Source organism: Penicillium arizonense (genome assembly GCF_001773325.1).
Source record: "Penicillium arizonense strain CBS 141311 chromosome Unknown PENARI_contig001, whole genome shotgun sequence".
NCBI classification, from domain to species: domain Eukaryota; kingdom Fungi; phylum Ascomycota; class Eurotiomycetes; order Eurotiales; family Aspergillaceae; genus Penicillium; species Penicillium arizonense.
This window is the reverse complement of record NW_019173278.1, coordinates 2,052,696-2,074,586: the sequence shown is the minus strand read 5'-3', so window position 1 is coordinate 2,074,586 and position 21,891 is coordinate 2,052,696. Positions and strand designations below refer to the sequence as shown.

General features: G+C 49.1%; 11 protein-coding genes across 11 annotated transcripts; 4 read left to right on the top strand and 7 right to left on the bottom strand.

Annotated features, from left to right (window-relative positions):
* Positions 1-166: 166 nt before the first annotated feature.
* On the top strand, positions 167-2,283 carry PENARI_c001G10307 (glycoside hydrolase family 71 protein; the record flags this gene model as incomplete). The annotated part of the gene is made up of 7 exons (XM_022626936.1): positions 167-380; positions 443-633; positions 689-746; positions 799-893; positions 947-1,505; positions 1,563-2,209; positions 2,278-2,283. 7 exons carry the CDS (start codon positions 167-169, stop codon positions 2,281-2,283), a joined length of 1,770 nt encoding a protein of 589 aa, XP_022493373.1.
* Positions 2,284-2,427: 144 nt separating this feature from the next.
* Positions 2,428-3,435, bottom strand: PENARI_c001G11655 (D-isomer specific 2-hydroxyacid dehydrogenase family protein; the record flags this gene model as incomplete). Its single annotated transcript, XM_022627044.1, has 1 exon — positions 2,428-3,435. One exon carries the CDS (start codon positions 3,433-3,435, stop codon positions 2,428-2,430), a length of 1,008 nt encoding a protein of 335 aa, XP_022493722.1.
* Positions 3,436-3,847: 412 nt separating this feature from the next.
* PENARI_c001G03189 (PhzF family phenazine biosynthesis protein) lies at positions 3,848-4,912 on the top strand (the record flags this gene model as incomplete). Its single annotated transcript, XM_022626364.1, has 3 exons — positions 3,848-3,872; positions 3,934-3,961; positions 4,021-4,912. The coding sequence occupies 3 exons, from the start codon at positions 3,848-3,850 to the stop codon at positions 4,910-4,912; spliced, it is 945 nt and encodes a 314-aa protein (XP_022493892.1).
* A 387-nt stretch (positions 4,913-5,299) lies between these two features.
* On the bottom strand, positions 5,300-7,400 carry PENARI_c001G07911 (uncharacterized protein; the record flags this gene model as incomplete). The annotated part of the gene is made up of 11 exons (XM_022626759.1): positions 5,300-5,338; positions 5,399-5,696; positions 5,748-5,849; positions 5,921-6,164; positions 6,213-6,350; positions 6,446-6,506; positions 6,567-6,662; positions 6,717-6,770; positions 6,919-7,031; positions 7,218-7,295; positions 7,346-7,400. The coding sequence occupies 11 exons, from the start codon at positions 7,398-7,400 to the stop codon at positions 5,300-5,302; spliced, it is 1,278 nt and encodes a 425-aa protein (XP_022493689.1).
* Positions 7,401-7,515: 115 nt separating this feature from the next.
* PENARI_c001G05151 (uncharacterized protein) lies at positions 7,516-7,713 on the bottom strand (the record flags this gene model as incomplete). The annotated part of the gene is made up of 2 exons (XM_022626526.1): positions 7,516-7,634; positions 7,689-7,713. 2 exons carry the CDS (start codon positions 7,711-7,713, stop codon positions 7,516-7,518), a joined length of 144 nt encoding a protein of 47 aa, XP_022493527.1.
* Positions 7,714-8,016: 303 nt separating this feature from the next.
* PENARI_c001G01320 (uncharacterized protein) lies at positions 8,017-9,942 on the bottom strand (the record flags this gene model as incomplete). The annotated part of the gene is made up of 5 exons (XM_022626225.1): positions 8,017-9,171; positions 9,227-9,448; positions 9,496-9,510; positions 9,566-9,697; positions 9,826-9,942. 5 exons carry the CDS (start codon positions 9,940-9,942, stop codon positions 8,017-8,019), a joined length of 1,641 nt encoding a protein of 546 aa, XP_022493177.1.
* Positions 9,943-11,556: 1,614 nt separating this feature from the next.
* PENARI_c001G10894 (putative RNA annealing protein Yra1) lies at positions 11,557-13,548 on the bottom strand (the record flags this gene model as incomplete). The annotated part of the gene is made up of 5 exons (XM_022626984.1): positions 11,557-11,848; positions 11,899-11,969; positions 12,024-12,188; positions 13,257-13,286; positions 13,342-13,548. 5 exons carry the CDS (start codon positions 13,546-13,548, stop codon positions 11,557-11,559), a joined length of 765 nt encoding a protein of 254 aa, XP_022493851.1.
* Positions 13,549-14,111: 563 nt separating this feature from the next.
* On the bottom strand, positions 14,112-14,874 carry PENARI_c001G05526 (ESCRT-III subunit protein VPS24; the record flags this gene model as incomplete). Its single annotated transcript, XM_022626568.1, has 2 exons — positions 14,112-14,762; positions 14,827-14,874. 2 exons carry the CDS (start codon positions 14,872-14,874, stop codon positions 14,112-14,114), a joined length of 699 nt encoding a protein of 232 aa, XP_022493230.1.
* A 543-nt stretch (positions 14,875-15,417) lies between these two features.
* Positions 15,418-16,339, top strand: wos2 (Hsp90 cochaperone SBA1; the record flags this gene model as incomplete). Its single annotated transcript, XM_022626218.1, has 4 exons — positions 15,418-15,442; positions 15,617-15,942; positions 15,994-16,227; positions 16,280-16,339. The coding sequence occupies 4 exons, from the start codon at positions 15,418-15,420 to the stop codon at positions 16,337-16,339; spliced, it is 645 nt and encodes a 214-aa protein (XP_022493875.1).
* A 1,757-nt stretch (positions 16,340-18,096) lies between these two features.
* PENARI_c001G08069 (translation machinery-associated protein TMA46) lies at positions 18,097-19,380 on the top strand (the record flags this gene model as incomplete). The annotated part of the gene is made up of 4 exons (XM_022626769.1): positions 18,097-18,156; positions 18,235-18,252; positions 18,346-18,896; positions 18,951-19,380. 4 exons carry the CDS (start codon positions 18,097-18,099, stop codon positions 19,378-19,380), a joined length of 1,059 nt encoding a protein of 352 aa, XP_022493615.1.
* Positions 19,381-19,893: 513 nt separating this feature from the next.
* PENARI_c001G01676 (FAD-dependent oxidoreductase) lies at positions 19,894-21,104 on the bottom strand (the record flags this gene model as incomplete). Its single annotated transcript, XM_022626245.1, has 3 exons — positions 19,894-20,324; positions 20,386-20,972; positions 21,076-21,104. The coding sequence occupies 3 exons, from the start codon at positions 21,102-21,104 to the stop codon at positions 19,894-19,896; spliced, it is 1,047 nt and encodes a 348-aa protein (XP_022493818.1).
* Between the last annotated feature and the right edge of the window lie 787 nt (positions 21,105-21,891).

The following is a 21,891-nucleotide window of genomic DNA, read 5'->3' as shown; positions in this document are numbered from 1 at the left end:
GGGTGGAGAGGAGGGTGTGTCTTCATGCTCTAAACGTCATGCTCTAAACGTCACTACCGTCAGTATGCAAGGAATAGCATATATATATGTCTTGTAGGATACTGCAAATTGAATGGGTTATCAAAACTTCTACAGAAGTCAATCATTGTATTGGAATCCTTTGATCATGCATTATTCTACTCTATTGCTTCTGGCGCTTTATCACCCTCTCGTCAGCTCTGCAGCAGCGATATCCAAGCGCTCCATTGCTCAAGGCTGGTCTCTTCAGGCTAGCACATGCCCTAGCGGATCCCAGTCCTGTGGCGCTGGAGCCTGCTGCCCAAGCAGCCTTCACTGCTTCAGTGCGAAGACCGCCGAAGTCGCTTCGTGCTGCACTTCAAGTAAGGACCTATCCTCGGATTTAATTGACCTCCTTGAATTACAAACTGACACTCTTAAACAGGTTCGGTCTGTGTTGGTGCCGTTGAGAGCTCTCCCAAATGCGCCGACTCAAGCTGGTCACTTTGGCAAGGACTAGCGGGTAATGACTTCTGTTGTCAAGTTGGACTTATTGGTATTTATCAGTCTACTGGCACTGTTGCTGGGTCTTGCGTTGCCTCAGGTCAAGCAGGCTCTGCTACTACTGCGAGACTTGTATGTTACCAGAGAAACGGTGCTGTGAAACAAGATACTAATTTCTCCGTACTAGGTATCTGCCGGAACTGGAACTGCCGCTACTACCACTACCACAAGCACTACCATTGGAGGTATTATTCCCAGGCTCAATGGAACAGCTTCAGTGGCTAACAAAAGGCCTAGGCCCTACTGCCACCGCTACCATGACATCTACTAAGTCTACTACAGCTACTGCGACACAGCCAAGTAGCACCAAGGCCGTGTTTGCGCACTACATGGTAATCTTCAAAGTTCCAAATCCATGAATTGACCAGAAACTAACAACAGATAGGTCGGCTCCATGACTTCAGAAGAAGCCGTCATTGATGTGAGAGATGCTATGAACGCAGGGTTCGACGGTTTCGCCCTCAACACCCATACAATCAGCGCATCGGATACTTGGAATATCAATGCGCTAAACTATTTATTTGCGGCTGCATCTGGAACCAGCTTCAAGTTATTTATCTCATTTGACATGAGTTGGGGCTTGGATGTTACGAAGCTTGCGGACTTTTTGGCACCATATGCCAATCAAGACGCATACTACAAGGTCAATGGCCAAGCTTTCGTTAGCACCTTTACTGGTGGCACTATCTCCAACGCGCAATGGGATTCTGGGTTCATTCAGCCTCTAACCTCGACACATGGGATCAAGCCGTTCTTTGTTCCCGACTTTGATGACTTCTCTGGCTATCCCAATGGAGTTTTCAGCGCTTATCCAATTCTCAATGGTGTCTTTAGCTGGGAGTCTGCGTGGCCATCGCCAGGTACTGCTCCCACCAACGTCACCAGTCAGGTTGATTCTGCTGCTTTGCAGCAAGCTCATGCAGCTGGAAAGGCCTACATGATGGGTGAGTAATTCGAACATATCTATAACGAGGAATAAACAGCTAACCGATTGAAAACAGCGATGTCCCCGTTACAATTCAAGTATATGGGCAGCGGCCAGAACTGGTACCGCATCGGCGAAGTTAACCTGCCAGAGCGCATGGCCCAAGCCTTACAGCTTCAGCCCGACTTTGTGGAAATTATTACCTGGAATGACGCTGGGGAGAGTCACTATGTCGGTGACTTTTGGCAAGAACAGATTGCAGGCAGCAATATTGGCGACTATGCCAACGGGTACGACCACAAGGGTTGGCTGCAGGTCATTGCGCCATTTATTAAAGCATACAAGGCTGGTGCGACGAGTCTATCTCAGATTGTTCCACCAAGCTCTAAGCCTGTTGGTGCGTTTTGGTACCGCACTCTCTTGACTACTGCTAGCTGCTCTTCTTCGATTGCTAATTACCAATCCGCTCGTGATGCGATCAACTTTGCTGTTATCTTGCCTTCTACTGGTTATACCATCGAGGTTTATAGCAACAGCAAACTGATTGGAAGTTATGTTGGTCAGAAGGGTCTGAATTATAATAGTGTCTCGGGACTAGCTGTTGGGAGTGGGCAGATGATTCAGATTGTTGATGGTTCCAATAACATTGTTTCATCGGCGACTGGGACCAAGAGTGTTTTGGCACAGAGCCCCAATGCTACCTGCAACTGGAACTATGAAGTTGTGGGGCTCTCTTGAAAGGCCGGCAGTGGAGTGCCAGGGTTCTGTGGCTGACATTCATTTGCTGTTAGTTATAAATTGAAATGATTTGCAGACATTATCCACGATATACAACAGTTTAGGGGTAGCTAGAACACTTCGTCAGTATTCTCCAGATAATCTAACTAATCTATACGTAAAAAATATCAACCAGGGCCACATTTCTATACCGCATTCAACCATCATTCCACCTTGTTGATAGTCTGACCAATACACCATTTCTCGACTGTGATCTTGCAAGAAGCCTCAAGATTGTGCAGTGTCCTTTCGGCATACCACGCAAGATGAGGGGTCAAGACTAGGTTCAACGACGCCGCTTCCGGGCTTAGCAAAGGCGAGTCTCCTCGTCCAGCAGGCTCTTTGACATAAACATCCGTGGCGGCTCCCGCGATTTCATTCCGTTTGAGGGCATCCAACAGAGCGTGTTCATCGACAATCCCACCTCTGGCGACATTGATCAGCAGAGCATGAGAGGACATCATCTCAAACTCGGCAGTGGAAAGCATATTTAGTGTTTCGACGCTCCGTGGAAGACATAAAATAAGCACGGTCGATTGCTTCAGAGCGTCTTCGAATCCCACCCGACCCGCTCGAGGGAAGACGCCCTTGCGCTCGGCTATGATGACGTTCATACCAAGCGCTTTGGCAAGAGTCTCAATGCGCTTCCCCAACATTCCATATCCAATAATGCCTACAGTCTCATCACTACACAGTGACGGGGCCTTGCCACTTGGCGAACGGACTCGACTGAGTAACGACCCGTTCGTTTTCCACTCAGTATCAAGGGATGGATCATCAGGCACCGCAATGGTATTATTATGCAACTCGATGAACTTCCGCCGGGAAGCAAAGTAAAGACCAATAGCATGCTCACTGACACTATCGATATTCGAGCCAGGACAATTGCAAACGGTAATTCCACGGGCCGAGGCGGCCGCGATATCGACACAATCTGTGCCGGTCGCCATAATCACAATGAGACGAAGTTTCGGGGTGACTTCGGCACTGAGTGTCTCTGCCGAGAGTTTAATTGTGGTGGTCACGACAATTGTGGCATCTTTGAGGCGACTGGGGAGGTCAGAAGGGTTGGTCCATCGGTGAACTTCCCGGGTATGTGGCCCTGGCAGATCAAATTGCGGGATTGGGCAATGGACAGCCTCAATCGCGACAATGTGGTGTTCTTCGGCCATGATCAAATGCAGGTGGTGCGGGGTCGGGATATGTGTTGAAGGATCAATTCATCGGATCGTAAACGCGTATACTATTTTCCCGCGATAACCGCGGAAACCGCCAAACCCGCCCAGGAAAAGCGATGATGTCCGAGGTTAGCCGAGATGGATCTCGGGGATTGAGAGGACGGGACATCGCTTCGCCAGTCATATAAGGAATATTGCTCCACATGGACATGGAGAGGGTCCGTTTATGCGTTTAAGGCCAGCGAAAGAGAGAAATCCGCGGAGTTGAAACGTCGCTCCCCGTATGACGTGTTAAAAGTACCGAGATTAGCCGAACGATATTGACTGCTGATATCAAATTGGGTTTGCTACTATATAAGCTGCGAGGGATTTGTTGCTTATTTTGGCATTCGATCATATCAGCATCATGTCCGAGGAAAAGGCACCCTACGGTAAGAAACTCATCATCAAAGCCTGTCCAGTGAGCAACGGCGTATACTGACTCATCGCCAGTGACTCTCGATGTATTCTCATCCAAGAGGTACAGCTTCCTCCATCAAAGTCTGAATATAGAAATGGTCAGTTAACACAAGGAAACAGATTCAAAGGAAACCCCGTTGCAATTGTGAAGGTCACCGATAGCAAGCTGTCACAAGAACAGAAGCAAAAGATCGCCAAAGAGTTCAACTTTTCCGAAACCGTCTTCTTCCATCCGGCTAATGGAGATGAGCCTCCTCGGTTGTACATTTTCACTCCCGTCAATGAGATGGACTTCGCCGGCCATCCCGTCATTGGCGCCGGCCATTTCCTGTTCCGCCAATTGTTAGGAAACGACCCAAGTCATCCAAAGTCTCTCACCATTACCACCAACGCAGGGCCTGTTCCAATCATATATGATCCAGAAAATGAGGTTGTATCCGCCGAGGTCCCTCACAATATCCATCAGCATCAGCAGGGGGCAACGCTAGCCCATATCCTCCCAGTCCAAGCCAGCCTAAAGACGGTCTCGGACCTCCATGGTGTACCAGAGACATCACCGATAGTCTCTGTGGTAAAGGGTGTCACGTATGCACTAGTTGACCTGACCGAGAGAGCCGATCTGTTTGCCAATATTGTTCCGGGGGGAAGTCCTGCTCTTGATCTTGATGAGGGATGGAAGCCCTCATTCACCGGGGTTATGTACTACCGGAATGGCGGGTCTCGCGTCGAAGGAGACACAGTGATCTGGGATCTTCGGGTGCGAATGATCGCTATCGATTTGGAAGATCCAGCTTGTGGTAGCGGAGGGAGCTCCTTGGGTGTTTACCTCGCGTTGTTGAACGGTCAGCAGGGTCGGAGCCACCGGTTCTATATCGATCAGGGCATTGAGATGGATAGGGAGAGCCACCTCATTGTTGATGTGCTGTTGGATGAAGATAGGAAACGGGTCTCCACTATCAAGCTTGCTGGACAGGCTGCCTTCGTGGCGGAAGGGAGTATCTTTTTGAATTGAGGAGGCTGTAATTTCCCATCTAGCTCTGTATCGTACATTGATGTCCCCAGGGCTGGTTTGATTCACAGACTCGTTGTTAATAGTACTTCTAGGCAGCGCTGGCTTGCTGTTACGCGGATTTGTGTCCTAGGATTTATCGCGAATATAATATGATCAAGTTATTCAATTTTGCGGCGCGAAGTAACTGGACCGATTGATATTGGTTCCCACCCATGTCTCCCTGCATTCACTCTTTTTTAAAAAATTTCTTATTTTTCCGTTACTTCCCGCCCATTGTATTCGCATTGATCCTCAGCCCCCTCTCCCACCTCCCCTCGAGAAGACAAATCACAAGGCCGAACGCGAGAGGTGAGGGAAGGCAGGCGATTGTGAGTGGCCAAGGATCCGTCAGTGTAGGCTGACTTCGGCCGACCAGGGCACGTCAAGCTATAGAGGTAGTTATTATCACTTTCTGAACGTATAATAGAGCATAATGTGAGATCATACCCCTTCAACCCAGAAGCTCGAGGCGCCGGTGAAACGGCTCTGCAGGTGTGTCGCCTGCCAGTAGTCAAGTTTGTCGCCATCCTTCTCAGGGTAGATCTGAGCCCCCTGGTACCAGTAGCTTATCGCCCCCTTCTCGAATTTCTTGCCAGATTGGTAGGCCTCCATGAGGCCGTTGATGTTTGGCATTTGCTCGTCGTGGTCGCCATTGAGCTCAAGCGAGTACTTGGTCGCCTTGAGGAATGATAAGCGTTGGACGACTGGCCATGGTAGGCCAGCTTGCTCGGATGCAATCATCTGGCTGCATGTTGTCAGTTAATTGTATCTTCATTAACGTCGCGAATATTCGAACCTTCGACGCTGGAGAAATTGCGCCAGTCTGTGGCGAAAGATATCGGGCATGATTGCATCTCTGATTCTTTCACGGCAGCGCGCAATTTGGCCGTCCACATCACTGTTTTGGGTATTAAAGAATTAGAAACATGCGGTTAGGCGTTTGGATTCTGAAGGAAGGTGTAACCATACTCTTTGTGCAGATCTGGCTCATAGGAGCTCCAGCCTTCGGGCACATCTGCAATGTTTGTGATGGGGTCCCCCGTGTGGATCCATCTTCTTCTGCGAGACTTGGTTTCGATGGGCATGTTGGATTGATATCTGATATCAGATGTTGGGTTGCTGTTATGGGATTCGAAGATCTGGTGCGAAGGGATTCGATTCCCCGGAGACGGGTGGTCATAAAGGATGAGAGTGAGGGACTGGAAATGAGATCCTGCAATCGAATATCAAAAGGAAGCTGGCAAGTAGGCACGCGACCTACCTCCTAATTCACTGGGTTGAGCATCTGCTAAGCTGCTACGTGTGATTAGGACAAGCTGCTTTCGCTCGTCGTTAGCCCTAAGCCAGGCCTGGGCATTTGCCATTTTGAACATTGTCAAAGACTTTGTGCGATGTCTATCTATTAACATCTAGAAATGTTCATAGTAGGCCTATGCTAGTATAAGGAATGTTCTTTAGTCCTCCCGGTTTGGTTCGGTCCATGGAAAAGTGTACTGTTGGCCCTGACTGTCCAGTTGGTGTGGACTTGAACGTGGATGTGAATTGAACGCTCGGCCTATGGAGCAAGTATTAGGTATTTTGTCGGTTTATGTTGGGAGTTGAGGACTATGCATACATAAAATCCAGGGAAGATAGTAGTGAACAAGGTGACGCCATGGTTATCTGTGGGCCACATGCCCCGAAGCCAGGTTTCCTGGTCGGTCGAAAGCCACTGGGCTTAACCCTCAGTATAGCACTAGTGCCATGCTTACAAGATATCACATACTGTGAGATCGGGGAGACCTTTGTGGATATCCAAGTGTTTCCCACCACTTAGATTCTATATTGATCCTCGAATGTTATATCAGGCAGGATCCTGGTAAATGAGCTATATGAACCAGTAGCATTGCAATGCTAATTTGGAAATGCGTTTTAGTTTGTTTCCGGGGATTAACCAAATTTAAATAGATCTCGCATAAACCACTCACCCAGATATCAACCAAGACACCTTCCAACGGCTCGCAGACGTCAACATCAATGACACCTATTTCCAAAGACAGAGGTATACCAGCCTGGTCATCCGTATGTTTTGGCGAAGAGTCTGGCGTTGGGAGTAAATGAACAGTCCGGTAGTGGCCTTTGGAAGAAGTACATTGGTCCAATTCCTGAGAAAATTGTACTTGGGAGACTCCGTATGCATGCTATAGAAGGTCCCCTCCTCATCACGACTAGAGTGGATTTGACAGTGAAAAAGCTGTCGCCCGTTGTTTCATCTCGCCAATCTCACTGCTGCATTTGTTTGCCAGATAGCCAAGAATCGTGGGCGTGTCACCACCGTCTAAGGCATGAGGATGGGCCATAGTCACTGCACTGTTAACAATAGGCCCTCTCATCACGGCCTAGACCTCCACATACAGGCTGCAAACACACAGAAGTATGCGAGAGCAGAAAAGGCATTTCTCAGGACCATGCTTTCAGAATATTGTCTGTTATGGTCAATGGTGAAGTGTTAAGCATTATTCACCAAGTTCTCGCAGCTCTGTGCCACGTCAGATTTGCATATAGCTTCACAATATTGAGGGATACTATTCGCGGAGGATCCTGGTTTCCGAAGAGCGAGGCTTGATCATAGGATGCGTACTCTTAGATGTTAATAAAGGCTCTTCATGCGTTGTCTCTGTCGCAGCCTGTTCGAACATATCACCTGCATCAATTAGCGGTTTCATGACACTGGACTCGTATCTTTTAGTTGATATACCTTTTGTACCAATGAACGGTGCCATAGCGATAATGTCCTAAGTGGGATTTGTAGTCTTTCAGCTTGGTGTACAAACAGTACCGCCCAGTAAGACGTACTAGGATCAATAAGTCAAAAGGCTGATGTGCAACAATACTGAACAGTTGATTTTTGAATCGTCGTACATCAAAAGGGCTGAGAAAATAGAAAAAAAGAATGAGTTTATTAGATTGAAACAATATTAGAAGCAGTATGCTCTCGATAGAGTGTGAGGAAATGATATGTACACTGTTCAAGTACTTGATAGTAGACCCTGTATCCTCTATTAGACATTATTCTCTTCGTAAAATCAAAGACCCTTTCTAAACAACTCTTCTCCGATCTCTTTTAGTAGAGGCTCTTTTTGTACAGCATGGATGTTCATCTTCTCAGAAATCGTCTCCGCCACACCCATGGCACGACAGAGATCAATCAGAGATCCGTCCATCGGGGCTTCATAGACAAGCAGCCCGAGTGCGAACAACAGCCCATGCAATGCTTCAACACTCTCCTCCTCGCGAATGACCGCCTCAAGCAGGGAGGCTGTCAGCTCGACCTGATCTTCTTCAGAGATAGGATCAGGCTTATTTTTGAAGCGTGAGTTGTGGTTGAATGATGCAAGGTTATATGCAAAGGATGCTGCAACGACACGGAGGCTGGTCTGTGAGTCTAGAAGGGAGTTGGTTGCGAGGCGGAGACAGGTCTCGCGTAGTGGGGACGAAGATGAGGTGAGTTGGTCTGGGTAGAGAGGAGTGCTGAAGAGATTGCAGGCCAGTTGCAGAGCCACGATACGTAGTTTGTATGGGCACGAGGCGGTATCATCTTGGGAGAGCGGTTCAAGCAGGGTGAGGAGAGTTTCGTGTTGCGTTTCTTCGGCGAAGTAGCCGCTCACACGTGGGTCAAGCAGTAGTAGACGAACCAAATCCACCACTGCGAAATGACTGCCGCTAGGTAGTGTCGAGTATTTGAGCTTCAAGGTCGTTGCGAATGAATGCAAGTCGGGGACACGGATATCGGCTACCGGTGTCGCAGAGTGACGAAGCTTGACAAACTCAATAATCTGTGCAACGCTTTGTGCTTCTTGGAATTCAGCTGGTAGTTTCTGGATGAGCTTTTCAAGCGGCGGAACTTTCTTGTACATGACAAAGTTCTTGATATCGCGCTGGAGGCTGGGAAGTCGTAGTTGGCGATGGGGGTGAGCTGGTCGGGCAATTGGTTGGGTTGCAGCATGGGGAGCCCTCACTGTTGATGGTTGAGCACTTGGACCAGGAACTCCCATTTGGCCGGTGCCCTGGGTGACGCCTTTGAGAGCCATCTCGATTTGGGGTTTCATCATCTGCCCAAATGGAGTTTCAAGAAACGTTTGAGGTAAATTGCGGATGTGCTCTGGAATAGATTTGCCAACAAGGAACATCGAAAGATCCTGTGTAAAGTTGTTGCAATTGTGAAGAAAGAGATCATATGACTGAATTTGGTCAGATTTATTCGTTGTAGAGGGCAGTGCATCTTGGTGGACAAACCTCAGGGGTGTAGATGCTAGCCAGCGAGCCCAGGTATTCTTCAACAACCTCATTAGGTAGTTCAGTAGTACCCAATGTTTCGACTTCCATGGGCTGGCCATGATGGGTTGTGCCTGGAACTGCAGTCTGGATACCTTGGCCGAAGTAATATTCAACGCCGTTGAGCACGATGGATGTATGATAGATGGCATCCATCTGCGTACCTGTCAAAGCAGTGGAGTACTATCAAGATCAGGGCCTGCTCTTTTTGAGTTGCTAGTTACACATACCATTCGTGCCAGACCCTACATTCACGGTCAGTTATTATCCACAAGCAGTAAAGGCGTATAGGGACCCCACCTTTGACAGGTCATAGACATATAGCTGAACGTCCATTTTAAATGATGTAGAAGTAAAATATTGTGTAAAGTACGAGTGCGTAATCTTGGAGATGTCAACAAGATAAAGAAGTTTACCTGTGCAGGCTGCAATCTGATCACGTCAGCATTGTCACGCGCAGCCTTCGAGCCCTACTATCGCTTTCGATCATTTTCCATAACACTCACATCTTATTGCACGATATTTGAGCTATTGTAATGAAAATCAGATTAAACTCAAACACTTGTGGCTTTACCGTTAGACAGGTCTTCGGGGGAGGATGGCAGATCTGTAGTCTTGGGCTTGTTGGTACAATCGCTAGAGGCTCTGGCGGTGACGAGCTTCGCGGGGGGGTCCATCGCTATGGAGAATGGTTATAGAGTTAGGAAGGAGGTATTAGGAAAATGTTGACAGAAATACAACTCTATCAAATATGAATACTGTTTTTTGGAGTACGCATAGAGTATCAGATATTGATATCGGATACCAGTATTCTGAGGATGTCTCCAACGCTTAGCTTTCTAGCAATAATTGGTCATAATATGCTACTATTCAACACAGAGACTCTGACTATCCATGTAGTTTGTGTTCCTTCATACAAAACAAGTGAAGGTAACGGAGCGGGCATGATTCATTGTCCATTGCCCATGGTCAAGCATTCTCCAATCGGAGCCTGCCTCCCCACCTCCACTCCAACCCAAATCCCAATCTCATCAAGATATGCACATACCTTAACCCCCAAAGCTACAAATCCTGTATTATCCATCGAGATGGTAAGCTGTCTGACAATCCTCGGAATTCTTATCTCAAACTAACCCCACCGCCATAGCCCCCCAAGAGGCGTGGCGCACCCGCCAACACCTCCGCACCACCAAAGCGCGGGCGCGCATCCAAGCTCGCGAAAGAGAACAACATAACCGCAGAAGAAGAAAACGAAATAAAAGAAGTCTTCCAACTATTTGCAGCCGCGAACGAGGCCTTCCCCGACGAGAAAGAAGGCGTCATTCCACGGGAAGACGTGCGCAAGGCACTGGTGTAAGCCGCTCTCTCCAACTCCTCCGCGCGATACCGATTTCCGATTTCCACATGCAATCTACTACATGAACAGCATTCATTACCCCTCATGACCGACACTAACAAATACCTCTGCACAGAGCCCTCGGCCTCCCACCCACCGACTCAAGCGAGCTTGCCGAAATTCTCTCTGCGCTGGATCCAACCACCTGCGGATTTATACCCTATGGCCCGTTTGTCTCAATAGCAGCGGCCAAACTGCGCTCCCGCGACGATGATGCCATGGCTGCCGAGGTGGATGATGCGTATCAGTTGTTTACGCATGGCACGGATGGACCGATTACGCTGTCGCATCTGCGGCGCATTGCACGCGACTTGAAGGAGGATAGTGTTGGGGATGATTTGCTGAAGGATATGATTCTCGAGGGGAATGGAGGTGCTGGGTTGAGTGCTGGTGTAACTCTGGAGCAGTTTCATGATGTCATGACGAGGGCTGGTGTGTTTTGAATGGGATATACATCTCGGGGCATTGGGTGTTTTATTGGTTCCTTGAACATAGGGCGTGGGATTTGCTTTTTGCCTTGGCTTTTTCATTTAGCAATAGGAGTCGGAGGTTCATTTTTGTTGACTTGTTGGGAGGGAACTTGAACCAAAAGCAATTGGCCTCGATAGGCTGTACGAAGTATGTGCTGCAAGATCAATTGCCCATTTGTAATGTTCCATGTTGTGATTGTAGGTACATGCTTCCCTCCATCAGCTGCCGCGTAATAGTCAAAAAATTAAGCTCGGTACTAGCAAAAGAAAAAAAGAAAAAGAAACAACAATCGAAAAGAATCAAGGAAGGAGGATAATAGAAGATATGACCCGCGCATCAACCATCAAAACCCCCCGGGAATAACTGCGAACCTGTATCATGCAGAAGCAGCGATAAAGCGAAGTGAGAGTGGCGACTGAGTCTCTTACGAGATCTCGTCGTTCATCGCCAGATCTCCACCGTTGGCCTGGGGGGGAGCACCGTTCACGGGGGCAGCGTTCTCGGCGGGAGGAGCATCGGTAGCGAAGTAATCCATCATATCAGCGTCGAGCTCCTCAACGGTCTTGGGCTTTCCACGGCCGGGGTTGCGACCACGACGGCGGGCGGCGCCCTTGCCACGGCCCTTGGCATTGTCATTGTTAGCCTCATTAGCCTGGGTGTTGGTCTGGTTGCTCTTGGCCTTTGTGGCAGCGGCGGACTTCGGGCGGGCCTTCTGACTATGGAGGAATGAGTAAAGAGACTCGCTGAGAATTGGGTATGAACTTACGCAACGCGCTCCGTCAGAGGCTTAGCAGCAGGAGCGGTAGGAGCGTGAGAGGCATCGTAAACGACCTCGATCTGTTGCGCGGATTAGTTGATGCTGCAAGATTGGATTAAAGTACTGAAGTTTACCTTCATGGGACGACCATCAACGAGGAGGCCATTAAGATCCTTGGCGGCCTTGGCAGCGGTGTCTGCCTTGCCAAAGATGATGGTGGCGATACCACGGCTGCTGCCGTTCTGGTTGTAAGTGAGCATGACCCGCTTGACGCTGCCAGCGGATTTGGTGAAGTATTCCTAAAGCGCAAATAGACACGATCAGTATTTTTGCGTCATAAGGTTTGAGCGACGAGAACTGTTTTCGAGTGTCGTAAGAAAACAATGGCGGTGGCGCAAACGAAGACAGCGAGTGTTCCAACAGCGAAAGACCAACAGCGAAAGAGCATCAGCGAGCATCAGCAGTTATCCGTCGTCCTTTCATCCCAACTCCCGAGACGTGTCATACACCATTTCCATCATCTGTAACGTTGTTGTAAAACGCGCACCTCCGTCTGGCAAGTCGCATGCTTGCCTACCGCGATGCGATACCGTGTCCCCTGGTGCAAACATCCATCCAAGGTGTATTTCACGTCCCGGCATATTCCGTAATTTAATTCCCCCGAAAGGGTATGGGGATAATCAGCCCTCCCAGCAAGAACATCGGCTCACGTCGCTACCATCGACGTGAGCCCAGCCCACTGTGCCCGTGAGTTGGGGGTCCACTGGCCTTGCCGTGAATCTTCTGAAGCCGACAGCTATGATGTCATGTAAACCACGGTGCTGAAACCCTCGGAGCCACTGTGACGGGTAATCACCCCATAGAGCAGTAGGCTATCCACGGAGAGATGTTTCAAACATGACTCGTGAGAATGAGGTTGTTTGTTTGCCCCTGAACCAATTTCCCGCTGCTTCACTGATGCGCTCGCTGATGCCCCTCTGGTCCGCAGAGCGGGATAGATGAAAGATATGGACAGGGTTGAAAGAAACAAGGATGATGATTTCTCATGTAGCATCCCAGGCACAGTACTCAGAACGCAAGGCAAGCGGATTTCCGTGTGGGATCCATCGCTTGCCGAGTGCATCTTTTCACCGTACTGCGACAGAGCTCAACTTCCGGCCTCGCAAAGCGCCAGCAACCACAATTCGCGGAGGCATTTGGGAAGGAGCAGACTGTCTGTGCCATGAACATCGAGGAAGATCCAGCGATGTGCGAAAATAAAAAGGTGACGAGAAGTCGAAAGGCGAGTCGAGTTCGTTTGCGCCGCGATTTTCTCGAAAACAGAGATGGCGATGAAAGCCAAAGTGAAGGCCTCTAGATCAACATACCTTGATATTGGCCTCGGAAACATCGGCAGGCTGAGAAGGTTAGCAACTGAACGGCACGATCGAGACACAAATAGTCAGAACGTACCAATCCACTAACGAGGATCTTGCTGGAAGCTTGAACAATAGGAGTGGGATGAGCGGGCTTGGGGGCAGCCTTGGTAGATTTCTTCACGCCTCCGACAGCGGGTTTGGTAGCGGCGCGGCGGCCACCAGCGCGGCGGCGAGTGTTGCGAACGTTCTGGCGACGGCCGCTGACGAGATCGTCAAGAGACTTGTCGAGGTTGGCAGACATGGTTGCGATGGTAGTAAAGAGTGAAGCTGGCGATTTGAAAGAGATATCACGCGCGACTGATGCCTGATATGCGACCTGTTGAAGTCACGTTGGGATAAAGCGGGATTGATCACTTCTCAAGATTTGATGAGAAGATGCGAAAAGATGCGATTTGTGTCTGAAAGGATAACTTTCAGGAAGGGAAGGATTGATGGTGAGATGGAACTGGAAGGATGAGGAGGGAAGGGAGAGGGAGGCAGTGTCAAGCCCGGCGCACTAAGCCTCATTGGGCCGCAAATGATGTTACTTGCATTTACGGCGGGGAGCAACGGCAGAATCTCATTCGCTGCTTCAGCCCCCAGTACTGCATGTTAGGGTTTATTGACGTGTTTTATTTGATTCGTGTGAAACATTGTTAGCCGTCGTGAATGGCTTTATTATGATTTCTATCCAGCGGAAGAATAAATCGATTATATGTAGGCCCAGCCTTGGAAAACAGATTGTATAGAACGGCAATGCAACCAACGCCAGCAATAAATCAAAGTAACAAAAGATAAGCAACTCTCTTGAGTGGTAGACATGAACTAGCTCCTGAGAGCCTCCAAGCGGCCTCGCATTTGCTCCAGAGTAGCTTCTTGATCCTCGAACTCTTCCTCGGCTTGTGGGGATTCCGGCTCTGAGATCTTGTCCACAGGGGGTGCCGTGACGGGTTGTGCCTGGGAAAGCTTTCCCTGTAGAACTTCCTGCAAGACCTTATCAATCTCCGAGTCTGCTTCTTCCTCCTCCTCTTCGAACATTGCCGGGTCGGTGATGGCATCATCGACCATCTCTTCAATAATGCCTGCCCTGACTAACTCCGAAGACAGCTGGTGCATCGTAGCAGATAACTGCGGTAGCCGGACAAGTGTGTTGACATCCTTCATGATTCCAGTCGACTTTTGAAGGCTGCCTTGGATTTTACGCGCCGAGAATGCTTCGTTGACTTGCATTCCGACACTCTGTAGTTGAGCGCGGCTGGTATGCAACCGAGCGGTTTGTTTTCGAATGCGCACCAGCTCCCTCGCAAAGGTCTTAGTGTCACGGGTGGCCTGTGTGGCCTGAGACGGATTTCGCTGAGCCCGTTTGGAGGCGTTAACGATGTGCTGGCGAGTCTGGCTATCCGCAGTTTTCAACCGGGTTAGATCGCGGTCAAGTTGGCGTGTATTAGAGCGTATTAAAGCATTGCATTTTCTCATCTGATAATAGAGTCGTGCGTCAGTGACATATTCAAGATATGAACCGGCCGCTTCATGTGCTTACCTGGGCTTGCGGGTCAGGCCCAAAGAATACCGCCTTGAGACTCTCCATGATCGCAGGATTGCAATAAAATGGCTTGTATTTGCGACAACACTATCAAGTTCGAATAGGTGGGAAGTCCAATCGTGGACAGTGGTCACAGTAGGTATGATCAGCGATAAGGCTCAGGCTCGGTGCATTGTCATTGAGATAGGCGGGGCAATAGGCAGGTTTGTGTGCGGTTCTTGAAATGGGACGAATTATGACCACCATATACAGGAGAGCAGGACCTTTTTCAGAGATCGAGATTGCCCCTCAGACCCTCTCTTCTGATCATTAGATGACCTCGGAGGCAACTCTTCGCGGGAGCGGGCCAGGAAATGGCTGAGTCAGTTCTGACATAATAAGCATTGAGGGGTTCTCAGCCTCAGGCAAGAAGAGGAACAAACGAGACAAACGTCAGTTCCAGTACTTTCTACGTTGTAGGCTCGACTGGGCACTGCGCGCTTGAGCTCACTGTAGTATCATCCTTCCACATCTCTCTCTGATACAAAGCACCTCAATCTCCTTCACACCTCATCCTTTCTTTACCGCTTTCTACATTCCTCTTTCAAAATGTCCCAGACCCTGACTCCCGAAGGTACGTTGTGACTGCTCTACTTCCCCGCTCCGCTCAAACACGAGCGTGCACATTTTGCATGAATTTTCCTATGACGTTATGTTTCTTCAGGATTACTCTGAAGCTTCATGAAATGAAATGTCTCATTGTCTAATTTTGGGTCAAATGGACTGACATGCAATATCTGATATTCAGTTACATGGGCTCAGCGTTCCTCCGACTCGGATCCTGAGCGCAACTACCTCTACGTCAACATCAAGACCCCCGATGTTCCCAAGGCCGATGCCAGCCTCAGCATCACCGAGAAGAATGTTACTTTCAAGGGCCCCTCCCGGAAGGGCGTAACATACAGCGTCTCCCTCGACCTCTTTGCCGAGATCGACCCCGAGAACAGCAAAGTCAACCACACCGACCGTGATGTCGAGCTCGTTCTGCGCAAGAAAGAGCTCAAGCTGGACTTCTGGCCCCGTCTCCTCGCCAGCACCCAGAAGATGCACTTCCTGAAGACCGACTTTGACAAGGTATGATTCCCTGTTCGTTCTAGTTATAGACTGTTAGCTAACTGGATCCAGTGGGTGGATGAGGATGAGCAGGACGAGGCTGGCGAGGATGACTACGCAAACAACTTCGGTGGCTTCGGTGGTGAGGATGGTGGCCCGGGTGCCGGTGGTGGCCTCGGCAACATCGACTTCTCCAAGCTTGGCGGTATGCCCGGCATGGGTGGCATGGGCGGTGGCATGCCCGACCTGAGCGCCCTCCAGGGTATGGCTGGCGGTGCTGCCGGCGCTGAAGGCGAGGAGGACGACGTAAGTTTGCCCTCATATATTGGTTCTTGATCAGGAGCTAACACAACTATAGGATGAGCTCCCTGAGCTCGAGGATGCGGAGAAGTCCACCAAGATCCAGGAGGTTTCTTAAATCCGTGATAATTGCTTTCTGTGAATTCCATTACGACCAGAAACGAAAAATTAGTGTGCTTTAATACGCCCACAGGATGATATGCTGGAGATGGATTTGCTAGGGACTTCCGTTTACTGACTGTGGGGCCACCTTGGCCTAACAGTTGGATATACGTTTTTATAAGTAGATCTACCTCATGTCAAACATCCCAATGATTGATGCAGCGTGATTACGGCCATATCTCGCGTAGGAGTTAGTTTAGTGCATAAGTCTAGAAGCAGACATTCCCAATCCTAGAAGAGCTGAACACGTAGGTGGAAACTGAGACGTGACGTACCGCCTCAGTTGACCCTCCGTGGGTCTGTTTTATATCTACTTTGCCCTATGTGCGTTCTCTTAAGAGCTTAGTTCAAGCTATGACGCCATGGACACACAGCCCTGTTGAACTTGAGTAAAATTATATATGACGATTGAAACACACCTTGAAAATGGCTTAAAATGACAAAGTTTCGATGCCACCATGCTCCTGGGAAACTGTACACAGCCATGTTAGACAGCTAAAACAGCGGACTTCGTGTTTTTATGCTATTCTCCTTCAGGTTTTGACTCTATTCTAGGCTGGGAACGTATGGTATGTTAGGACATATACTAAACCTTACACATTCATTCAGAACTCCGCCCACTGGAAAGGAGCTATATATTATATGAGGTACGTAGGTAAGTTCATCAATTGCTTTTTAACTGGCGAGATAGTGCTCGAATTCCTTGTGGCATGTGAATGCCAATCTACGCAGTGCTCCTATTTCATGTCGTTTAATAAGATGGAGAGAGATGTGACGCTCAAATGAACTACTTTGGGTTGTGCTGTTTTTCCCTATCATGAGCATATTATGCCTTTCATTTTGGTTGTTCAATTTGATCGTGTGGATATACAGATACGTAAGTTGAGGCCATTGATAACGGTATTTTTTGTCTAGGATATATAATGCGCCACATTACTAGCAGCGGTGGGACTATGATCTTCTCAAATGTCTGCACTGTATTCAAGCTTTCTTAGTACTTCTAGACTCAACATATAATGGAACTAAGAAATAAAACAGCATCGGTTAGGATCTGTTCGTAACTAGGGTCGAGTCTCCTCCTAGCAGTCGCTGTCTCAAAGTCTCTTAAGAATTTGTATAGTTTGCGAGTGCTTGAGCTTCAAAAGAACTTATCAGACGGCACTGAACTTTATAATTAGTCTCACGCCCTGTTTCTTGACGAGATATAAGGGCTATAAGATCGGAAGATGCCATAGTGCACTAAAACGTAGTCTTGGTCTTGTCTTAAAGATATTGGGTAATAGCCTCCACGCATGATACATGGTAGACATGCCATAGCCTAATGGTTTATATAGGTGTAACCTGCAGCAATATAGTAATAACCGGAAGGAAGTGATAGTTAATATCTGTTGAATTGGTATAGAACATCATCGAAACGTGACCTGAAATTCCTGCCTCAGGCCTGTATGACACATCATCCCCACCTTCCACATTAGGAGACAAAGATGCCGATCGCAGATTCTCAGTCCAGCGCCACACACTCCAACCTTCATTCTGCAACCACTGGCACTCATTGCCTTCAGCGTTAACGATTACACCGTCTTTTTAGAACCCGTCATTCATTGGGTCGCATTAGTTTTTCTTTATCTCTATACCGATAGCGCACCTTGAACAAGCGCATTTTACAGATTTTCACACTCGAATTAGCGACGTCACTTCCGCACAACCGTCACCATGCCGCCCAAAAAGACAGACAACCAGCCCAAGAAGAAGAAGGCGACCGTTGAGGATAAGGTGCGTATTTCACATGCCAACCTCTTCGCTTTTTATTTAATTTTTAGAACCTGCGATGGCTAACTCGACTGAAAACAGACGTTTGGAATGAAAAACGTGTGTTGAAAGCCCCCTGCTCGACTGCTCGACTGCCGTACCGAACAGCGACAACCCCGTTTCCGCCATGGCACGAACTAACATCGAAAACAGAAAAAAGGTGGTGCCGTGAAGAAACAGATGCAACAGCTGCAAGCACAAGCCGCAAGCAACAAAAACGCCGAAGAGAAGAAGAAGGCCGCTGCCCAGGCCCAGCGTGAGGCTGAAAAGAAGGCTGCTGAACAAGCGAAGAAGGATGCCCTCGAGCTGTTCAAGCCCGTGCAGGTGCAGAAGGTTCCCTTCGGTGTTGACCCGAAGACCGTTCTTTGTGTCTACTACAAGCAGGGTCACTGTGAGAAGGGCCGCAAGTGCAAGTTCTCTCACGACCCCAACGTTGAGCGCAAGGCAGCCAAGAAGGATCTGTACACCGACTCCCGTGATGAGAAGGTCGATGAGGAAGAGAAGAAGCAGAAGGATACTATGGACGACTGGGACGAGGAGAAGCTACGCAGTGTTGTTCTCAGCAAGCATGGAAACCCTCGCACAACAACCGAAAAGGTCTGCAAGTTCTTCATCGAGGCTGTCGAGAACCAGAAGTATGGTTGGTTCTGGACTTGTCCGAATGGAGGAAACAAGTGCATGTACAAGCACAGTTTACCGCCAGGGTATGTGTCGATACGACCGTTGTGGAAACCATGTCCGTTACTAATATTGAACAGATTCATCCTGAAGACAAAGGAGCAGAGAGCCGCCGAAAAGGCCCTCAAGGACAAATCACCATTGAACACACTCACTCTCGAGGACTGGCTGGACTCAGAGCGTCACAAGTTGACCGGCACACTGACACCGGTCACCCCCGAAACCTTCGCCCAATGGAAGAAGCAGCGTCTGGACAAGAAGGCTGCCGAATTACAAGCACAGCAGGCCAAGGAAGCCACCGGTCGTACGCTCTTCGAAAGCGGCAACTGGGCCGAGGAGGATAGCGAGCCAGAAGAAGGCGAGGACGACAACGGCACTTGGAACCTGTCAGTCCTGCGGAAAGAGACCGAGAGATTGCGCGAACAGAAGGAAGAGGAACGTCTTGCCAAGTTGCACGGGACGGAAGTACCTCTGGCTACGCCAGAGGTTGTACCGGAAGCTGCGGGCTGAGCCCCTTCACCTTCTCACGAGACAAGATTCGTGGGTCCTTCAGGATCCTTCTCTACGGACAACATCCGGATACAACCCGGTTTTTTGGTTGCCATGGAGTCGGATCACGATGCCGAGTGATCGCTACAATTGCTTGCCCAAATTGCTCGCTTTGTATGCCACCTCGCCTATCACTGAGGGCCCGGTCGGTTGCCTTGTCCTTTCAACCTCTAAACGTGTGTACTACAAATGTCATGCGTAGAGGAAAAAGGTCAAGGCTGACTGGCCACGGGCACAGGCTTTAGGTCCTGTGTCTGATGTGATGGAAGATTACACGGCCGATATACCTTTTGATAGCACCTATTTTCTCGGTAGCAAAAAGTTCGTTCGTTCATAATGAACCTGATGCTTCTCTATCCTGGAATATCTCGCTGCTCAATCTACTACCCTGGTAAAGCATGTAATCGCCCATAGGCATATGTTCATGGTCATGCTCACTATTGAGAGCAATATTTACGAAAGTTTCACAGTCATCTACAGTGAGGCCTTCGCCTGAAGCAGCCCCTTCTCGAGCATCAACCCTGCCATATCTTCCGCGACGCCACGGGAGAGCTCAAATCCACGACCACCAGCACCATATCCGTGGACCACATACCGGTCATCTGTGATCTTTTCAACTTCAATCCGCATCCCGCCCTCTCGAGCAGGTCGCCGACCAACAATGTCACGAATGACATCAAACTTTCCCCCACTTTCTGGAGTAAAAGGGAACCATTTAGTCGCATTGGCAAGCAGCCGCTCCCTGGTCTCTAGTGAAGGATTCGGGTCCCAGCTATGAGGTTCCTTCGTTCCTCCGATGATCGTCCCACCATCAAGAGGACGTGGGATACAAAAGGACCAGGAACCATCAGTATTCTGACGAGTGATAGTCTCCGAGACAGGGTTCCGAACAAGACAAGTTTGTCCTAGAAGTAGAAGTCAACACCAATCGAATATAAACCTCCCATCCTCAAATAAACCACGTACCTCGAATGATAAACGCCCTAGGATCCCCAATCCCAATCCCAGAACAATTAACCACAGTTCTGACGCCCCTCGCCAAACTAAAAGCCTCCATCAAATTCACAAGCTCAAACTTTTTCACCTCCCCACCCCCAAGAACAAACTTGCGCAGCAAATGCGCACAGTAAACAGGCGAGTTAACCACATAAGTCCCATACTCCACCCCCCAAACAACACCATCGGGAACCTCCCCACCACTCAAAGCCCGAAACCCATCAAGATGCGAATACACATTCTCCACACTTTGCCGATCCAAATACTCCGCCGGCGGTGCCTCGAGATGCTCAACACCGCGAATGAACGCAACGCCAGACCCGGGCTCGTCGGCCGCAACACGCTTCATGTACTCATAGGTGCGCTGTGCTTGGTTCGCTTCGCGGAGTGCTTGATGTGTTGAACCCGGTACTGGGCGATAGTGCGCTCCGGCCCAGGGTGAGGCGTAGTTGACTGAGGTGTCTGATGGGAAGTCGCGGGCTACGAGGAGGATTGATTGTGACGGTGATAGGTTTTGTTGGATGCGTAGGGCTGTTGTTAGGCCGATTACGCCCGCACTATTTGCGGGTCGGAGATGTCAGCTGCTACTGTTTTATGTTGAAGGTGGTTTTGTCGTTGTCCTTTTTTCTCGGGGGTTTGGGTTGGCGAGGGAGTGCTCACCCTATTACCACAATTGTTTCGTTGGGCATGCTGGAGTTGTCACCGGGTCGAGGGTCGAAGGTCGAGTGGTATAGTAAGGAATTTATAGAGTGTAGCTGATGTCTGCGCACTATGTTGGTCTGGAGGTGTTGGTCCAGGTGAGTTCCAATGACTCAGTAATCCGGGGAAGATAAGCCCCGCGATCAGATGATACGGAGGCGATGCGGACATGGCCGAATATGAGGAATAGAAGCGATTAGTATAAACTCTCTATATATTTATTCCTCTGTAATTTGCATTAGATATTGACCTATTAAATATGTTCCGACCCCAACGTTGGTTCAAAGCATCCTGGCTCCTAACATAACATAGTATAGAGCCTTGGAGCTAGATTGTGACTCGTGTCTCATACCCAACATAGGAAGTAGTGAGATATGGATCTCGGATATTCTCACCTCAATAATAATCTCTTTTCCCTAGCCCGATTGGAAACTCTGCCGTGTTTGTCGCCGTGTTTGTCCCCGATGCAATCACAGGGGCCCAGGGCCCAAGCTCCAGAACTGACATATGTCCTCTGTTTGCAAGGATACAGACCCAACTCTGCAGCAGATATATAGTAGTCACATCACAAAATACCGGACTGTGGGACAAAGAAGCCTCGAGATCGTCGTTAGGCATCGGAAACACTAGTTCGCAGGTGAAACTCGTGGTCTTCTCCCAGAGTTTAAATGGGTCTTCGATAGGCTGAGGCAAATTCAAGGCAGTGAAATAAGTAAATACAAGCCATAGGGACAGGCAGGATACGTGCAGACATTGGTTGAGTGGTGTGGTGTAGGC